The sequence below is a fragment of the Hipposideros armiger genome, unplaced genomic scaffold, assembly GCF_001890085.2.
Source record: "Hipposideros armiger isolate ML-2016 unplaced genomic scaffold, ASM189008v1 scaffold_39, whole genome shotgun sequence".
In the NCBI taxonomy this organism is placed as follows: domain Eukaryota; kingdom Metazoa; phylum Chordata; class Mammalia; order Chiroptera; family Hipposideridae; genus Hipposideros; species Hipposideros armiger.
Window position 1 is genome coordinate 1,227,791 of NW_017731389.1, and position 18,237 is coordinate 1,246,027.

The following is an 18,237-nucleotide window of genomic DNA, read 5'->3' on the forward strand; positions in this document are numbered from 1 at the left end:
GGCGACTGATCTGCCTCGCCTGGGAAGAGCACAATGATGGTGCCAACTTGGGCCAGTGAAGCAATGTCCTCCACAACTAGACTGAAGAATAAAAGGACAGCAACTTGTCTGTTCCCCTTCCCCCAATTCCCCAGCACTGTTCCTAGCCCCCAATTCCCCAATAAAAATCTTTAAAAAAAAAATTATAGAGAAGATCTCCTTAAGGTCAAAGTATTAAATAGTTTTCCTGTATATGACATGCTGTATGCTATTCCTTAATATGTTAACAACTCCAGGCATGGAGCCTTGTTTGAAGGCAAAAGTAGCAATTAAATAACTATTATTAAACAAAGAACTTTTGAGGCCAAAATTTTTTCTGAAAGAAAGGGTTTTTGAGCCAAATGCTAGCTTCGAAAACCAGGCAGGATCTGGGTGTTCAATCTGACCTACCAACATGTCCCAAAGTCCTGGAGGGCTCTTTAATACATTATGTTTGGAAGGAGAAAGATCTAGTAAGTTGTTTTGAAAGAATTTACAGTTGACTACAGATGAGGGGGAGGTGTGGGAAAAGGTGAAGTGGGGAACAGTTCTGGGGTAGGTACACAGCCTGTAAGGAAGAAATATGTACTACTTTTGATTGGTTACAGGGAATAGTCCTAAAAGTTTCTGCATAAGCATGATGCAGTGGTGGCTGGTGATCAGTACAGAAGTTGATTTAAAGTTCCAACATAAATTCAGGTATATGAGCAGTCTACCGTTAGTTGGCCCACAGCTGTTAACGGGTTAACTACCCTTGTCTCTTTCACACACTGGTGCTTTGTAATTTACGACTTCTCAGAATTTTTCTTCTTGTACTATAAAGTAGCAACTTTTTCACATATCTTATGACTGTTCTACATGTCTTTGAAACATGAAAGGAAAATGACTTAACAATAGCATCAAACTTTGTATCAGTCTAAGTTTAGGCAAAAGCCATGTTTGGAATAGAAAATAGTTAAGAGATCAAAGATTAGACAGTGAAGCTAGAATCAGAAAGGGAAGATAGAGATGATTAATACATTAATGATAATGGTCATTTTAGAAAAGGCTAACATATCAATGTATACCCTGTTTTTATAAAATTCTTAGAATGGCAGGTCTTATTTATTTTTTTTTTTAAGAACCATACATTTGAAGCCTACCATTGACATTATATAATCATTAACCTTATATATAAGCCATTAATTTTATATAATTATAAAACCATGACTGATATAAAAATGCATATGTTATAATCTTACAGATAAAGAACTATATGCTTGGATGAAGTGTGTGAAGGGACAACCTCATGATCACAAGCATTTAATGCCAACTCAAATCATACCTGGTTCTGGTAAGTATAAATATATATTATTTACTTAGCAGTGTAACATCTCTTATTTGTTCAAGATTACTCGGTCAGATGAAGTAGTAGAATAGAATGGAGAGGTAAAGTTTATCAAATCTTTGAATTGTTTTTGCTCAGTTCTTAGAATCTCTGTGTAATAAAGCTAGAAAGAAAGGACCAGCCCTAGTAACTAAGAATGCCATAGAGGAAGCATTTTCGAAGTGGAAAACTAGTGTGTTGTGAAAAAGTTTGTTAGATTTATGATGCAAGGATATTCTTCCCCCTTTTTTTTTAACATACTCAATTTTTAGTAATAGAGTTAAAAGAATAGAGAATGTGAATTTGGTTTAATGGTCAAACCTGAAGTAGATGGAAGGGATGAAAAAAGTGGAAGAAAAGGCATTAAGAAAACCTCTACAAGAAACAAGAAAAATGGGGGGAAAATTCATAATCTTAACAAGTAGTTGTAACCTTATTTTAGTAACCACTATTATGTTTTGTAGTTTTGACAGATCTTCTAGATGCGATGCACACTCTTAGAGAAAAATATGGTATTAAATCCCATTGTCGTTGTACTAACAAACAGAATATACAAGTTGGTAATTTTCCTACAATGAATGGTGTGTCTCAAGTGAGTATAAATCTCTAATTACCCAAATAAAATGTATGGTTAAATTAATTTTGATACTTGAAATCCGGTTTAGGACTTTTATTTTATAAATTATGATTTTTGTTTGTTTTTATTAGTTTCAGGTGCACAAAACAATGTACTAGTTAGATAGACATTTACACCCCCTCACAAAGTAATAACCTCTTTCCCCTAATCTACCACCCCTCTGACTGACATCATATATAGCTGTTACAATTCCATTGACCCTATTCCCTGTGCTTGACTCCACATTCTGTGACTATATATATATAAATTATAGTTGACATTCAGTATTATTCAGCTTCAGCTTCAGGTGTACACTGCAGTGGTCTGGCATCTACACTACACGATCCATGAAGTGGTCTCCCTAACAAGACAAGTGTCCATCTGACACCCTATAAAATCTTTACAACATTATTGATACTAGTTATGTTTTCTATGTTACTGTATAAATATAATTACTACTTTTAACTCTGAATAATGAGGAGATGATATTTTAAAATTAATTGTTCTGCCTTTGTAGGTTTTACAGAATGTTCTTAATCACAGTAATAAAATTTCTCTGTGCATGCCTGAGTCTCAGCAGCAAAATACCCCTCAGAAGTCTGAGAGTAATGGCAGCAGCAGTCCAGGGAGTGACGTTAGCACAGACAGCAAGTTAACTCCTCCAGAATCCCAGTCACCACTGCACTGGTTAGCAGATCTTGCAGAGCAAAAGGCCAGAGAGGAAAAAAAAGGTAAATATAATTAATTATCTAAGTATACAATTGACCCTTGAATGACACAGGTTTAGATTGCCTGGGTATGCTAATGTGTCGATTTTTTTTCAGTAAATACCTGCACTGTTTTCAATTGGTGGTTGGGAGTCCACAGGTGTAGAGGGCCGACTATATGCGTTTATTGACACTATTTTATATAGGGAACTTGAGCATCCACGGATTTTGGTAACCTGTGTGGGAGTGGAGGTAGTCCTGGAACCAATTCCCCTCAGATATTGAGGGATAACTAAGTTTTGAGTTAGTCAAAAGTTATACACAGATTTTTGACTGCATGGGAAATTGGCACCCCTATCTTCCAAAATTTTTTTTTTAAAGATTTTTATTGAGGAATTGGGATGGGAATAGACAAGTTGCTGTCCTTCTGTTCTTCAGTCTAGTTGTGGAGGATGTTGCTTCACTGGCCCAACTTGGCACCATCATTGCGCTCTTCCCGGGCGAGGCAGATCAGTCGCCGGCTTCTGGACGGCCGCTCACTGCGGCTTGCTGGCTACAAACGGTAGCCCATGGCAACCCACTGCCACAGGGGCTGCAGCCTATGCTGTCGCCGGTGACTCACGGCAGCCCAGCTCCAGGTTGAGCTGTTGTTCAGCATCTTTGCTGTGGAGGGCAGTGTCACTGGCCCTCATAGGTGGGATCCGAACCGGGGCCCTTTGGCGTCCCAAGCCAGTTCTTAACCATCGTGCCACTCAGCCGGCCCTTCCCACATTTTTAAGGGTGAACTGTATAATAATTATAATATAACCAACAGTGGACTATTATATGCATTAATGGTACATTGATGTACTATTCATTTAAAACAATTTACTTTTGTCTTTTGCTTGCATTATGGCTTAGGTTCAGTAAAACATTTATCTTCTCTTATTAGGAACCTGCCTCCCTGTGGTTGCATCAAATTTTGTTGCAGAATCATTAGTGGATGAGCATATCAGTAAAGCCACCAAGGCATAGAATTGTTACTGATCTATTGTTTCTCCTTGTCCCTTCTTCTTAACTATACTTTCTACCTAGCATTTTTATTTGTGACAGGTACAAACCCAGCTACATGTCTAAGATATTGAGGAATAATGCCTTTTCATATTCAAAATGACTCCATTTTGAAGGATCTCACCCATACTCTGGTGTGTGTTGAGGTGGATTAATTGAATTAGTCACTAATGCTACTAGTTTTACCTCTCACTATAAAATACAGGGTGCCAGTTTTGTCTATACTTTGGCAGCATGCTTAATTTTATTTGAATTTTATAAAATGTTTTATTTCAGAAAACAAAGAATTTGCCCTTGAACAGCCAATTAAAGAAGAGAAAGAACAAGACAATCCTGATTCCCCAAATAGCAGAACATCACCTCCTGTGTCCCAGAATAATGAACAAGGCTCAACCTTACGAGATTTACTGACCACAACAGCTGGCAAGCTACGTGTGGGTTCTACAGATGCTGGCATTGCTTTTGCACCAGTATATTCAATGGGAACTCCAGTAAGTGAGATATCAGATTTTGGCTTTCATATGGGCCTTAAGAATAGATGATTTGGAGATTTGGCTGTGAACTACACAATAAATAGATGCAGATGAAATCAAATATACCAAAATAGTAGATATATTCATATTTGCATTATAACTCATAACTTAAGAGCTTGAAATTTTATTTTTTTCCAAGGTGAAAAAGATTGGGTGGAGGCATTTTGATTCCAGAAGAACCTTAAAATACTCCTTCAGATTTTGAAAACCATCTGCCTAGTGAGGGAAAAAATATGGAAGTAAATGTTTTGTTACTTAAAATATTTAGAAATTGGTTTTTGCTTTAATTATTCACCAAAGAAAAATTAAAACAGACTAATTGTATAGATAGGCATAAAGTTTTAGTGGCTTTTGAAAGTATATATATGGGAAATTCCACCTATCTGTCCCTTCTCCTTTGCCCCAGTCCTAAAACAATATGAAAGGCTTGAAGGCCACACTTCTATAGTTTCTGCATACCTGGCCTCACATGGAGACCACCAAACTTCTGGTTCCCATCTGTCAGGAATAGTGTAGGCACTAGAGATTCATATCCACTGACATGATTACCTGTTCTTGAAGGCAGGTATATTGTTTGTGTTAGTTGTTCGCTGTTAGTATTAAATCAAAGTGTAAGTTTTAAAACATATATGTTTCTTCTCAAAATATATTATTTTCTCCTAATAGAGTGGTAAAAGCGGACGGACTATGCCCAACATTCTTGATGACATAATTGCTTCAGTTGTTGAAAACAAAATTCCCCCTAATAAAGCATCTAAGATAAATGTAAAACCAGAGCTAAAAGAAGAGCCTAAAGAAAGCAGAAAATCTGCCATTGATGAGAACAATAAATTGTACAGTGATATACCACATTCTTGGATCTGTGAGAAGCATATCCTTTGGCTTAAGGATTATAAAAATATTAATAATTGGAAGCTTTTCAAGGAGTGTTGGAAACATGGACAAGTGAGTATTTTAAGCTGATTTAGTACACACTCAGTGTAACTGAATCTTGCTGAACAGGCAGAATGGCTCTCTCCTTAGGTATAGAAAGAAAGAGGAAAGACACTACTTAACACATTTGGAGTGGAAGTAAGATCAAAAACACCGAAAAGGTTACCAGAATGATTGTTTCTGAATTCTTGGTTTGGGCCAGATTTATATCAATTAACAGTGAAGCACTGATTTTTTTGATTCACAAGTCAGCAGACTTAATAACGCATGTATTCACAAAGTTTGGTACCTCCTTTTTTTTTTACATTTGTATTTTTGTCCATTTAACAGATTCATCTCTGCTATTAAAGTATTGATACTAAAACTATTTTTCTCGAACTGATGAAAAGTATATATGCTTCTGCCTTAAATGTGTATCTCTAGAATATTTATTTTTAAGTTCATCAAATCTTGAGTGACAAACTCCATTATTTAATTCTGTGCAAATAAAAATGATTTTCTGTTTGACCAAAGTTTTGATATAATGTTTCACATACAATTCAGATGGCAGTTTTACAAATTATGAACAAAATTAAGAATTTGCATGACTTAGTATTGTCATTTTTAGTTTTTTCTTGCTCTCTAGAAAACAACATTGCTATTTTGTTTTACTTTTTTCATTCATCAGATAGTTACTGAGCATCTAAGATCCAGTCTTTGTGCTGGCCATTATATGAAAATGAGTACAATATGAGTAAGAGCCATTTTAGTACAATTAGGTCACTAATCCTTTTCAAATCTGATGAAAGCTTGGTTTCTCTCTCCCCAGAAAAAATACACACCTATGCATTGTATATACACAGTAGTTCCTGGTGTTCGCGGGGGATTGATTTCAGGATCCCCCTTTGGATAACAGAACCTGTGAATACTTAAATTCCTTATATAAAATAACAGTATTTCACATTCTCCTGAATGCTTCAAATCATGTCTAGATTATTTATAATACCTAATACAATATAAATGCCATGTAAATAGTTGTTATACGGTATTATTTAGGCAATAAAGACAAGAGAAAATAGTCTGTACATGTTCAATACAGACACAACTATCATAGGCCTTAACTACAAAGTACTTGTCAGCAACAACATACCATCTTTTTTCCCCCAAATACCTTCTATGGTTGGTTGAATCCGCAGATTTGGGACACACGGATGGATATGGAAGGCTGGATGTATACAATATTTCGCTTCTCCGCCCCCAACCCCCCTTCTTTTTTTTAGTTGGTTCTTCAATTCCCCATGTCATTCATTGCTGGGTCACAATTTAGACCACTTAATTTTATGTGGACTTGACTAATCCCATAAATGTCTTTATAAACATGTTAAATATTTTAAGAAATATGTTCAAGGTGTTAGGGAAACCCAAAAGAGAGAATGACGAAGAGTACTAATTCAAAAAGACTAGTCTGAATTAATGCCTTAAGCATGAAGTGAAAATTTCTACGTGGACAAGAGATTGGAAATAAACAAAAGCATTAGGTGTTTGGGGAATTGTAAGTAGTTTTTTTGTCTGAAACATAAGAGTCCTGTGGGATAATAATGGTGGGGAAATGAAGTGGCTAGAGCTATGATTATGAAAGGCCTTTATATATCATGCTAAAGAGTTTGAAATTTATCCTGTCGATAATAATATTAATTCAGTAATCAAAGTTATCAAATTGACATTTTAAAATAATGGCAAAGCAGTTTGAAAGTTGAGTTAGAGGGGAATAAAATCAGTGGCAAGGAGTCAAATTAGGAAGGCTTTCAGTGTTTCCGGAAGATGATGACAATGGTATCCTAAGGATTCTGCTTCAGAATCTTCTAATATTATAATTAACTTGCCCTATAATTTTATAAATCTAGTTACTTTTCCCAGGCTGCTGATTACCATAAAGTGTAGCATAGGGCTGGATAAAGGAGTATTCTTAAATAGGCATAATAGGAGCTGGAATTAATATGTGAATTGCTAGCAATAATTATCTAATAGCTGAACTGTTTTAATAAGAGTTGGATATATTATTAAGCCTTTTGAAAGGAAGTTTAATGGAGCATTCATCCAAGTAATTAACCAGACTTTAGCATGGCTCCCCCCACTTTTTAAGGGGATATCTTTTATGATAAGATCCCCAACTAGAGGTTATCCTCTTACAGTTCTCCAAATTTAATTATCTTCGGAAGTTTAAGAGTACTTTACCTTTTACAAGAGACTGTCACACTTTTCTGTGTTCTCTATATTCCAGACTTTTACTTCATTCATAAGAAAGGAATTTAAAAAAATAACATTAATATATCAGATGGCCTAAGAGGTTTTTTTATGTCATCATTGGAGTTTTGAAAGCCATAAATCGTCAGTTGGTTTTTGGTTTAGAGATTAGCCTTGGGGGAATTTGAATTCATAAGATTTCAAAGGAGAGATTCACTTTCAGGGATTCATCATTAGGCTTGAAATGTAGTGTTATGAGTAATTGTTCAATATTTTTATTTATCATGATCCTTGTAGAGGTAAAGAATGTATGTGTTTTAAGTAATATAAATTCAGAATGTATACACATTGTTTCAATGTCAAAGACTTTATTTAAAAATCCTATATATTACATACATACAAATATATAATAAGTAAGTTATATTCTGTCTATAAAAATTAACCTGTAAATAAAGCAACAAGAAAATCTGCTTTTATACTATTTAAACATGAAACTTTTAGTATACCTTTCAGACTTTTTTCCTGAAAATTACTAGACATTTTCATTTTTATTTTCAAAAATGGTAATGTATTCTACATGGCATTTTCTCATCACCTTTTCTCTTTGACAGTATATTGTGAACATTTTTCCAGGTCAGGGACTGTTTTTAATAGCCTCTTTTATTCTCACAATTTGTCATTAGTCCCAAAACTTAAAGTGTTACCCACTTATTGTATGTACGTGTAAAATCAAAATTTGGCAGTGTCCATATACCTTTTAACTTTTATCTATCTGTCTATTTATTCATAAGCCTGCAGTGGTTTCTGGTGCACATAAGAAAATGAACATTAACTTATGGAAGGCGGAATCAATTAGTCTTGATTTTGGAGACCACCAAGCTGATCTCCTGAACTGCAAAGACAGCATTATTTCAAATGCCAATGTTAAGGAATTCTGGGATGGTTTTGAAGAAGTTTCAAGTATGTTGTTTTTTCTTTACTGTTTTGTTAAAAATAGACCCCAAAGTGATAAGTTGTAAATATGACTTAACAAATTTTTAATCTTTTAAACTTCTGTATGACTTTGTTGTCTAGTAAAAAGAAACAAGTATAGATGCTCCTCAAATGACAATGGGCCTATATCCTACTAAACTCATTGTAAATTGAAAATAATGTGTGGAAAATGCATTTAATTTACCTTACCTGCGGAACATCATACGTTTAGCCTAGCCTACCATAAATGTGCTCAGAACACTTACATTAGCCTTCAGTTAGACAAAACCAACACAGTGAACACACTGTAGAGTACTCGTATCGGCTGTTTATCCCTCCTGATGGCGTGGCTGGCTGGGAGCTACAGCTGCCCAGCATCACAGTGTATTACTGTACCACATAGCTAGCCAGGAAAAGGTCAAAATTCAAAATTAGAAGTACTGTTTCTATTGAATGCCTATTAGCTTTTGCACCATCGAAAAAATCCTAAATCAAACCCCATTATAAGTTGGGGACCATCTATGCTTGGAAACAAGAGACTGGGTCCTATTTCTGCCTCTATCCTAATTTCCATTAACTATAAACAAGTCATTTATACTGTTTCCTTACATCACATGGGAATACTTTTGGCAACCCATAAGCTTTTGAAAATTGAATCATAAAATTTATGTTAAGCACTTTGAAATTAAAAGTAAAAATGTAAGACTAATTTTAATAACAATTATAGAGATATTTAAATGAATTTTTTTGCAACCTAAGTACATAAGAAATAAAAACCAATTAGCAAGCATTCATTTTATATGCCTTCCTCTCCAAACATTAAAAGTAAAAAGGCAGTGATTACCTTTCCAGTAATTAACTTCATTCTTTATAGAACGGCAAAAAACGAAAAGTGGAGAAACAGTTGTTTTAAAATTGAAAGATTGCCCTTCAGGAGAAGACTTCAAGACTATGATGCCATCAAGGTATATCTTTTGAAACTCATTTTGACTTTTAACTTTTTGAAGTTGAGTTGAGATTATCACCAGAAGTAGGATAAGGAATTAAAAGTGTGACTTTTAGGCATTTTCTTTCTCAATTAAAAATAAATAACAAAACAAAACAAAAAAAACCTGAATCGCTGTATTCTCAGCACGGGCAAGTCTTCATGTTAGGGCAGCAAAGGAAAGGATGTTCATGTCAAAGGGGCCCCGTTTAGGGTCTCCCTTCTCTTGGTGCTTTTAATTTACCATGATGAGGCAGAATTGCGGTTTTTCAGTATCACTTTGTGCTTCCCCGTGTGTTATGCATTCATTTAAACTTTGAAGTCAAGGAAGGTGTTATCTGTCAAAGGCCTTTAAGCAAAAGTTGTCTTATGTTTTGAACAGATTGAAAATTACATATTTGCTAGCACTTAAAAATCTAAGTCTTGATTCAAAAGAAGTCAATGTTGTTATTTTTCAGATATGAAGATCTTTTAAAAAGCCTACCATTGCCAGAATATTGTAATCCAGAAGGAAAATTCAATTTGGCTTCTCATTTGCCAGGATTTTTTGTACGCCCTGATCTAGGACCCAGGTTATGCAGTGCCTATGGTAGGTATATATTTGCATTTCTGTCCGCTTTGAATTATATGGAATTTTAACTAACTTCTCTACAAAGATAAATTGTATAATGATGTTTAGGTTCTACTAAATCTGTTCTTTTAATAATCCATTGGAATATTTTTCTAAATCAAGCAGTATATTAGAAATTAATAGCCAATATATAGTTAAGTACCTGCTAATTCCTTGCAAAATATCTATATTTTCTATTAATTTGATTTCTATGGGACATTTCATGGTTTGTGGCTTTTTTTTTTTAAGATTTTTATAGGGGAGTTGGGGGGATGGGAACTGTGCTGGGGAATTGGGGGAAGGGGAACAGACAAGTTGCTGTCCTTTTGTTCTTCAGTCTAGTTGTGGAGGTCGTTGCTTCACTGACCTAAGTTGGCACCATCATTGCGCTCTTCCCGGGTGAGGCAGATCAGTCTCCGGCTTCTGGATGGCCGCTCACGGCGGCTGCTGGCCGCTCACGCTGGCTGCTGGCTACACACGGTAGCCCATGGCAACCCACTGCCACAGGGGCTGCAGCCTACGCCTTCACTGGTGACTCACAGCAGCCCAGCTCCAGGTTGAGCTGTTGTTCAGCATCTTAGCTGTAGAGGGCAGTGTCACTGGCCCTCACATGTGGGATCCGAACCGGGGCCCTCTGGCATCCCAAGCCAATTCTTAACCGTCGCGCCACTCGGCCGGCCCTGGTTTGTGGCTTTTGATGACAGGTTTTGGAGCAAGGAGACTAAAACTCAAATTACAGTTAAATTTTCCTTATAGAGCTGATTTTGAGATATGTAAAGTAGTCTGTCAAGTAAAATTTTATTTCATACACAGGTGTAGTTGCTGCTAAAGATCATGATATAGGAACAACAAATCTCCATGTTGAAGTTTCTGATGTTGTAAATATTCTAGTCTATGTTGGCGTAGCAAAAGGAAATGGCATTCTCTCAAAAGCAGGTAAAGAAACTTAAAAAAATAGTGGTGCTTGGAGTAACAATTGAATAACCACACACTAGTATTATCCAGAATGTCAGCCTCTAAGTTAACAGCAAAGATTATTAAAAAGAATTGCAGTGGATATAGGGATATTCTTATCTTTATTACTTGAGTGATTAATTTATTTACCTGTCTTTTTATATAATAGGAATTTTAATTTTAAAAGCGAATATTATTTGCTCCTTTTCCTATCATTAAATATTGTATTAATGAAAATAAACTGTTAAGCTCACATATAAACATTTATTGAAGAATAGAAATTAGGTCCTTGGGCTCTGAATATGATTAAGACATGGTTTGTGCCTCAGGTGTTCTTTTTTCTCCTCCAGTATCAGAGAGAAAGGGCTTTTTCTTTTCATTAGAAATAGCCTTTCTATCCAGTGTATAGATTTTATATTCCATTCTCTGGCTTCCTTTCTGAAACCTTGTTCCATCTGTTGTTCCCTCTTTGTAGACATAGGCCTTGAAATAGTCCCTCTCCAGTGGCTACTTCAGAGTAGCAGCAGACGCTAGTCTGTTCCTTCATTTTCCAAAGAAAACCTCCTTCAAACCATGTCTTCCTTAGCACCATCCTATTGCCCCTGCCCTTATAACAAATTCTTTGCTGTATCTGTCCCCTCCTTTTCACATTTCAGCTGAATGCAGGTTGGCCTCCATACCTGTGGCCCTACTGAAATTTTGCCGTCGCTCTCACACTTGGATAATTCAGTGGTTTCTTTCTGGTCCTTTTATTACTTGCCACCTCTGTAATAAATGGCACTTAACTGCTACGTTGTCTTCAGATAATGGCCTCTGTGACACTACTCCTTAGTTCTTAATGGACTTTTCTAGAGTTACACACCTTATTTTCTACCTTTTCAAGTTTACATGTACTTCCTGTGAAATTCTGTGCATGATTTCCAACCATCATGTAGATCACTGATTGTATATCTGGAGCCCAGAATAATATCTACAGCATAATGTCTAGGTGCTGAGGACATGGGGGTTCATTATAGTGTTCACTCAACTTCTCTGTATATTTGATAGCTTCTATAATATCCATCCTAAATTCCCCCAAAACTATAGGAACTCATTTTTATATTGTTCCTCAGCTCCCTTAACTGACGCTCTTGATTATAATAGATAAAAACTGTCTATCCCACTCCCAAGGATTTAAAAGTCAGGCACACTTGAACTGTAGTCCCAGCTCTAGCACAGAAGTATATGTGGTTGAGATTTCTTATTCTTTCAAAGCCTATGATGCCGCAGGGTTAATTATCTCTTTTGTACCTTGTTCTGATCATCCCTTATAGCACTTAGTCTACAATACAGATGTTATACCTGCTTTTCTCTACTGTTCTTTCATGTCCTTAAATGCTGGAACTTTCTTACTCATCTTTGTTCCTGCACACTTCCCATCCCTCATTTGTTACATAATATTTGGTCTTATGAGAAAACATTCATTAACATTTTTATTCTTTGGCTGTCTTTCATTATCTAAAGCTTTTGCCAGTTATTATAGATACTCACAAAAAAAGGAATGTTTCAATAATGCTTACGAACACTAACCTTAAAGTACATGCTTTTTCCTCTACTTACAATGGCTCTTCTACCTTCTTCTTGGCAAATTTCTGTGTTCAGCCTTCAAAGTGTAACTCAGATTGTCATCTCCCCCTTGAGGTCTTCATTAAAAAAAATAAACTTTCTCTTCCTTACGATGTATTCCTCCTCTCCCCTTTTTTAAATTTACAATAGCAGTAAAAATTAAAGAAAAAAATGGTATAATTTATTTAAGGTTGCCAACTTAATATTTTTGATAAGAAAACATTTTAAAGCTATCAACTGTCATTGTTAAAAAGAGCATTTTAAACATAGGCTACACAGATAACATTTGAGAACTGAACCAATCTTTGTGTACCTTTGTACTATGATTGCACTTCCTATGGGATATTCTTTTTGCCTGCGTTTATTTAATACCCTCTTTTACTCTGAGGTCTTGACTGGATCTTTCATTATGCTAGTCCCCAACATTCTAGGACAGTCTCTGACAGCCTCTGGCACATTGTAAACACTTAATGAATATCTGAATTAAGAAATCTTTGCAGCCAGTTTTAAAGATAAAAAAGTTTTGCTGTCACAAATCAGGAAACATCCGATGTATTCATGGTAACAGACAATTATTGTTTTTCTCTTAAAAGAACATTTCTTTAAAATGGTCACTGTAGTGAAATCAGGAATTTGAAAAAGACCTTCCTATATTTCAGAAATAACCACACAGTTAAAAATTTTTCTGTATGTGTGTATGTGTACACAGTTGTTAGTCAACATTTTAGAAGAATGACCTGATATTTACTCATCCACAACAAATGAGGCATATGCATTTGATTACAGATTAACCATAATAATATATGAGATCTTCCAGGAATTAGACATTTTGCTCTACCTTTCATTAGTCATGGTAATGAACAAATTCCTTTACCTCATTGAGCCATAGAGGTGGTGATCCATATCTACCTTAGTAAGTAGTTACAGAGGCCACCTAGTTAATAGTAGTCGTGAAAGTCCCTATTAGTAAGTTATGAAATGCTGTGTGAGTATAAATCATTGTTATAACCACTTCCTTGAGACAGGAAGAAAGTTGGTTAAGTTTGAATAAAAGCCCTCGAGTTTAACTCCTGTTCTGTGGTTTGCAGAAAACAAATGAACCAAGAAAGGCACTCTGTCCCCAGTTACATTGGGTTCATGTTCTCTGCTCCTGCAGTTCCAGTACTTGATGTATCACTGGGTTTATCTCCTCTTTAAGAGTCCCTATCTAATCAGGCACTGTGCTGCCTCTGATAGATCAGTTTTAGGAGACTTGACTTTCTGCTGGTAGTCTTTACTGACTAATTTGAAAATACTCCCTTCTGTTTCAGGAATACTCAAGAAATTTGAGGAAGAAGATTTAGATGACATTTTGAGAAAACGATTGAAGGACTCAAGTGAAATACCTGGTGCTCTGTGGCATATTTATGCTGGGAAAGACGTTGACAAGATCAGGGAATTTCTTCAAAAGGTATAATTTAGGTTGCAAATAGTTTATCTCTTGACTCAATAATTTTTAATTTAGCTTCATTTTGTGTTCAGCTATATAAGAATAAATGATTTTTACCTCAAAGGAGGAGGGATTTTTGTTGTTGTAGATAGTCAAATGACCCTTTCTCTTGCTCCAAAGAAAGCCCATTTCAGGTTGAAGGTCATTTTTTCTCAGTTGCTAATGCTCCCCCATCCTCTTATAATAGAGGACTAATCTGTTGATGAGCCAGATGTTACCATTGGTAAAAAGTAGTGATTAGGAACTGCGGGATAGAAAAACTCTAAAGAATGTAGGATCTTTATTTTTTTAATTTGATATTTTTGCTGTTGACCTAGAGAATAATTCTAGTCTATCACATCTGATTGCTCTGTGATACTTACATGAATAAACTGAAATTTTGAGTAATTGTACCTTCAATTTTGTTAAGATACTTCAATTTAGAATGAAAGTGATACATTGATCTGAAATAATTAATTGGTTCAAGCCCTTTGATCAAATATTTCCTAAATTTTGTAATTATAGGGTTTTCTTTAAAGGGACCATCATTGCTGCTTTTATTGTACATCTTCCTTCTGAAGGGACCTAAGGTTTGTCTAGTCAGTGCAAATGGGCTATAGCCCTGTACCTACTAACTTATCCTAGAGTACCTACCAGTATTTTAATTTAAAATACTATAAGTTATGCTTTTTAAAGCATATTATTCACTGGTTAATAAAGGATCCCTTGAAATTGATTTCTCAAGAGTTAGAAGGTTAGCAGTATAAACGTATTTATCATTGTACGTATCTTTAAAAGAGAGCAGGATCAAGAAATATTTGTGAAGTTTTCATGTGAATGGATTGACTTTGGGGGAAAAGCTACTAAACAAGCTTTACCTCATCTCTGTGTTATACTCTTGAAACAATTGTAAAAAAAGGAACCAAATGGATGTAAACTTTATAGTGGAAGGAAGAGATGAGCAGGGAGTATGATTCACTTTATTAACAGCATATCAGTGTGCGATATTTTAATATCCTTTGACTTTTCAAATTGTAGAATATTACTTTCTTAAACAACAAAAGACTATTACTGTAAATAAAATTAACATTTAACTGAACAGGATTTACCATTTCCCTTATTTAAATTGTGGTGTGTTTTAATTTTAATCCATATTTCAGATTTCAAAAGAACAAGGCCTTGAAGTTCTACCAGAACATGATCCTATACGAGACCAAAGTTGGTATGTGAACAAAAAGCTCCGCCAAAGACTGCTGGAGGAATATGGAGTCAGAACCTGCACACTTATTCAGTTCCTTGGTGATGCCATTGTCTTACCAGCAGGAGCACTTCATCAGGTACACAAAAACTTGTTTCTGACACACCTGTTACTGAAAGAGACAGTTTTGAAAATGTTAAAAAAAGTCATTGTGTATAAGTATAAATGAAAGTAAACATAAGATGCCCTGCACCACTGTGCCTTTATTAAGAAATCACTAAAATAGCTTTTCATTGTTGAAAAAGATCTGACATAATTAAATGCTTTGAGAGCTTAAATTGTTTAAACATCAGCCATATATCCATTTTTGTATTGTCTCTGAATTAGTGGATTGAAATCTAATTTTAGGATTTTTTTTCAGAGGAAAAAGATACAGCAGATCTTTGAATAACATTTTGTTATGCTGCAGCAGTTTAATTTTTGCTTATATCAATTAGCATATGAAAAAATTGGTTTCATTATAAGTGGTTTTGCTTAAAGTTACAGAACCTCACTATGTTAAGGGAGGATTTACTGTACTATAAATTCAGTTCTCAATAGTTGAGATTTTAGTAGGAGGGGGAATATTAAGACTTCGAGATCATACATTTTCTAAGGCACCAAGTATGAGTAGAATGCATTATTGGCTAGACCGTTCCAAAATTTGGGCTTGCGGTGTATACCTCCTGCTTGTCTTCAGTTTGCAAATATAGCAGTAACATGTCCAAAGAAAGATGGTGTGTGATTTTTATAGTATTGATCCACAAAAGTTAAAATCTAAAGTAAACACCTAATCTTTGTCTCTGTGGCTTGACTATTAATAAATTAATGCATTATTTATGTTAAATTGTTTTATTTTCCCATGGACTTACATGATCATCAGTAATGTTAGATCATTTATGATTCAAGTTTAATTGGGATTTGCCCCACGTACCATTTTTTTTTTGCCTTGTAGCCTCTTATCAAAAGACAACTAAGCCATATCCAAATGTAAAATGCCCTCAAAGGAGTAGCCTATTTAAGAGGACAGTACAATAAATCTCTTTGTAAATAGGAATAATTCTTTGATAATACAAAACAAGTTTCCTTGAAAATTCTTACATATTCATTCCACTTACTCAAGATCCATTTTCTTAGTGTTGAGCTGGATAGCGCAGGTATATTTTTTTTAATATGTAATTTGCGTATAGTAAAATATATCCTTTTAGTGCACAGCTCTGTAAATTTTGAAAAATAATATAGTTAGGTAACAACACAATTAATTTATAGAATACTTCTATCACTCCAAGAAATTCCCTCCTGCCCCAATTTAGTCAGCCTCTCCTCACACCTGATACTCCTACAACCACTTACCTGTTTTCTGTCCCTACAGTTCTGCCTTTATAAGAATGTCATATAATGGGGATCATACAGTATGTAGCCTTGAATCTGGCTTTTCTTATTCAGTGTTGTTGTACGTGTTAAAAGTTGTTTCCTTTTCATTGCTGGGTAGCTGTTCATTATATAAATGGACTACAGTTTGTTTTTATCCATTCACCAATTGAAGAACATTTGGCTTGTTTCCAGTTTAGGGCAATAATAAAGCAAGCCACAATAAACATTCACATACAGGTTTTTGTATGAACATAGGTTTTCATTTCAGTTGGGTGACTATCAAGTAGTGGGATTGCCTGGTCATATGACAGATGTATGATTAACTTTATAAGAAACTGCCAGGCCAGTCTCCAAAGCAGTATATGTGAGTTATGTTTCCTCTACTTAGTGGCAGTTTGTTTTTAGGCATTCAAATAAGTGTGCATTGGTATGTCATTGTGATTTTAATTTACATTTTCTTAACTAAATGTGTTGAGAGCATCTTTTCATGTGCTTATTTGCCATCTTTATATCTGTTTTCGTAAATATTTTGTCCTTTTTTGTAATTGGGTTTTCTTTTTTCTTACTGAGTTTTGAGTGCTTTATCTCCTTTGCTTATAAGTCCTCTATCTGTTATGTGCTTTGCAAATATATTTTCTCAATCTGTAGCTTGTCCTTCCATTTTCTTAATGGTGTCTTCCAAAGAGCAGACGTTGTAAATTTTTGATGAAGTTCATTAATTATTTTTTTCTTTATGTATCATTTTATTGTATCAGTAAAATTTTTTTTCTGGCCCAAGATCACAAGGATTTGCTCTTACATTTTCTTCTAGAAGTTTTATAGTTGTTATTCTTTCATTTAGGTCTTTGGTCCATTTTTAGTTAATTGTTGTGTGTAGTGCAAAGTATGGATCAAGGTTCCAATTTTTGCATATGGACATTCAGTTGTTCCACTATTGTTTGTTGAAAAGACTGCTTTTAAATATTTTTCTTTCGAAAATGTAATACATATGTTTTTTGAAAATTCAGTCTTTTTCTCACCTTTGCCCCCAGTGTTTCTCCTCCAGAGGCAACCACTGTTCTACAGATCAATTCCATGCATGTCCATTGCTCTGCTGCTTCTACCTTTCTTGGGCTGGGGAGTTCGAAGAGCTGTGTTTTCTCAGTTGTAGGCAAAGTGATTCTGTTAAAAATTTAGTTCACGTCACTCTGCTTCAAAGCTTCACAAGACAGACCCAAAACAATCCGCACTTACGTCCTATTGGCACGCGCGCACCCCCGCCCCTCCCTGCCTTCCTTTTCTCTCGCTGCGTTGCCCTCGTGTGGTTTTCACATACAACAGCCAGCTCCCACTTCGGCCACGATACTCACTCATCCTTTTGCCTGGAATTCCTTTTCAGCTAAGATATCTAGAACTTGCTTCTTCACATTCTTTAAGGATTAGCTCAAATATCACCTCAGTGAGGTCTTCACCCTAGTTTAAAACTGCAAATTGTGTCACCCAACTCCTTGTCATCATCCCTACTTGATTTCCATTGCATTCATTACCTTCTAACATGCTTCATAATTTATTTAACTTTGTTTATTATCTTTTAACACCTCCCCCAC

The 18,237-nt window shown here is 35.2% G+C and overlaps 1 protein-coding gene across 5 annotated transcripts in view; it reads left to right on the forward strand.

Annotated features, from left to right (window-relative positions):
• JMJD1C (jumonji domain containing 1C) overlaps positions 1-18,237 on the forward strand; it is a 291,791-nt gene that overhangs the window by 268,112 nt on the left and 5,442 nt on the right. For 4 of the 5 annotated variants that reach the window (XM_019638379.1, XM_019638377.1, XM_019638378.1 and 1 more), the window contains 11 exons: positions 1,262-1,351; positions 1,849-1,976; positions 2,518-2,731; positions 4,034-4,248; positions 4,957-5,235; positions 8,238-8,406; positions 9,293-9,383; positions 9,862-9,992; positions 10,827-10,949; positions 13,883-14,022; positions 15,201-15,377. In XM_019638379.1, the coding sequence (XP_019493924.1) occupies positions 1,262-1,351; positions 1,849-1,976; positions 2,518-2,731; positions 4,034-4,248; positions 4,957-5,235; positions 8,238-8,406; positions 9,293-9,383; positions 9,862-9,992; positions 10,827-10,949; positions 13,883-14,022; positions 15,201-15,377 (1,757 nt within the window). Of the gene's footprint in view, positions 1-1,261; positions 1,352-1,848; positions 1,977-2,517; positions 2,732-4,031; positions 4,249-4,956; positions 5,236-8,237; positions 8,407-9,292; positions 9,384-9,861; positions 9,993-10,826; positions 10,950-13,882; positions 14,023-15,200; positions 15,378-18,237 lie in introns of those variants that run through there. The other variant, XM_019638382.1, reaches the window with a different exon arrangement.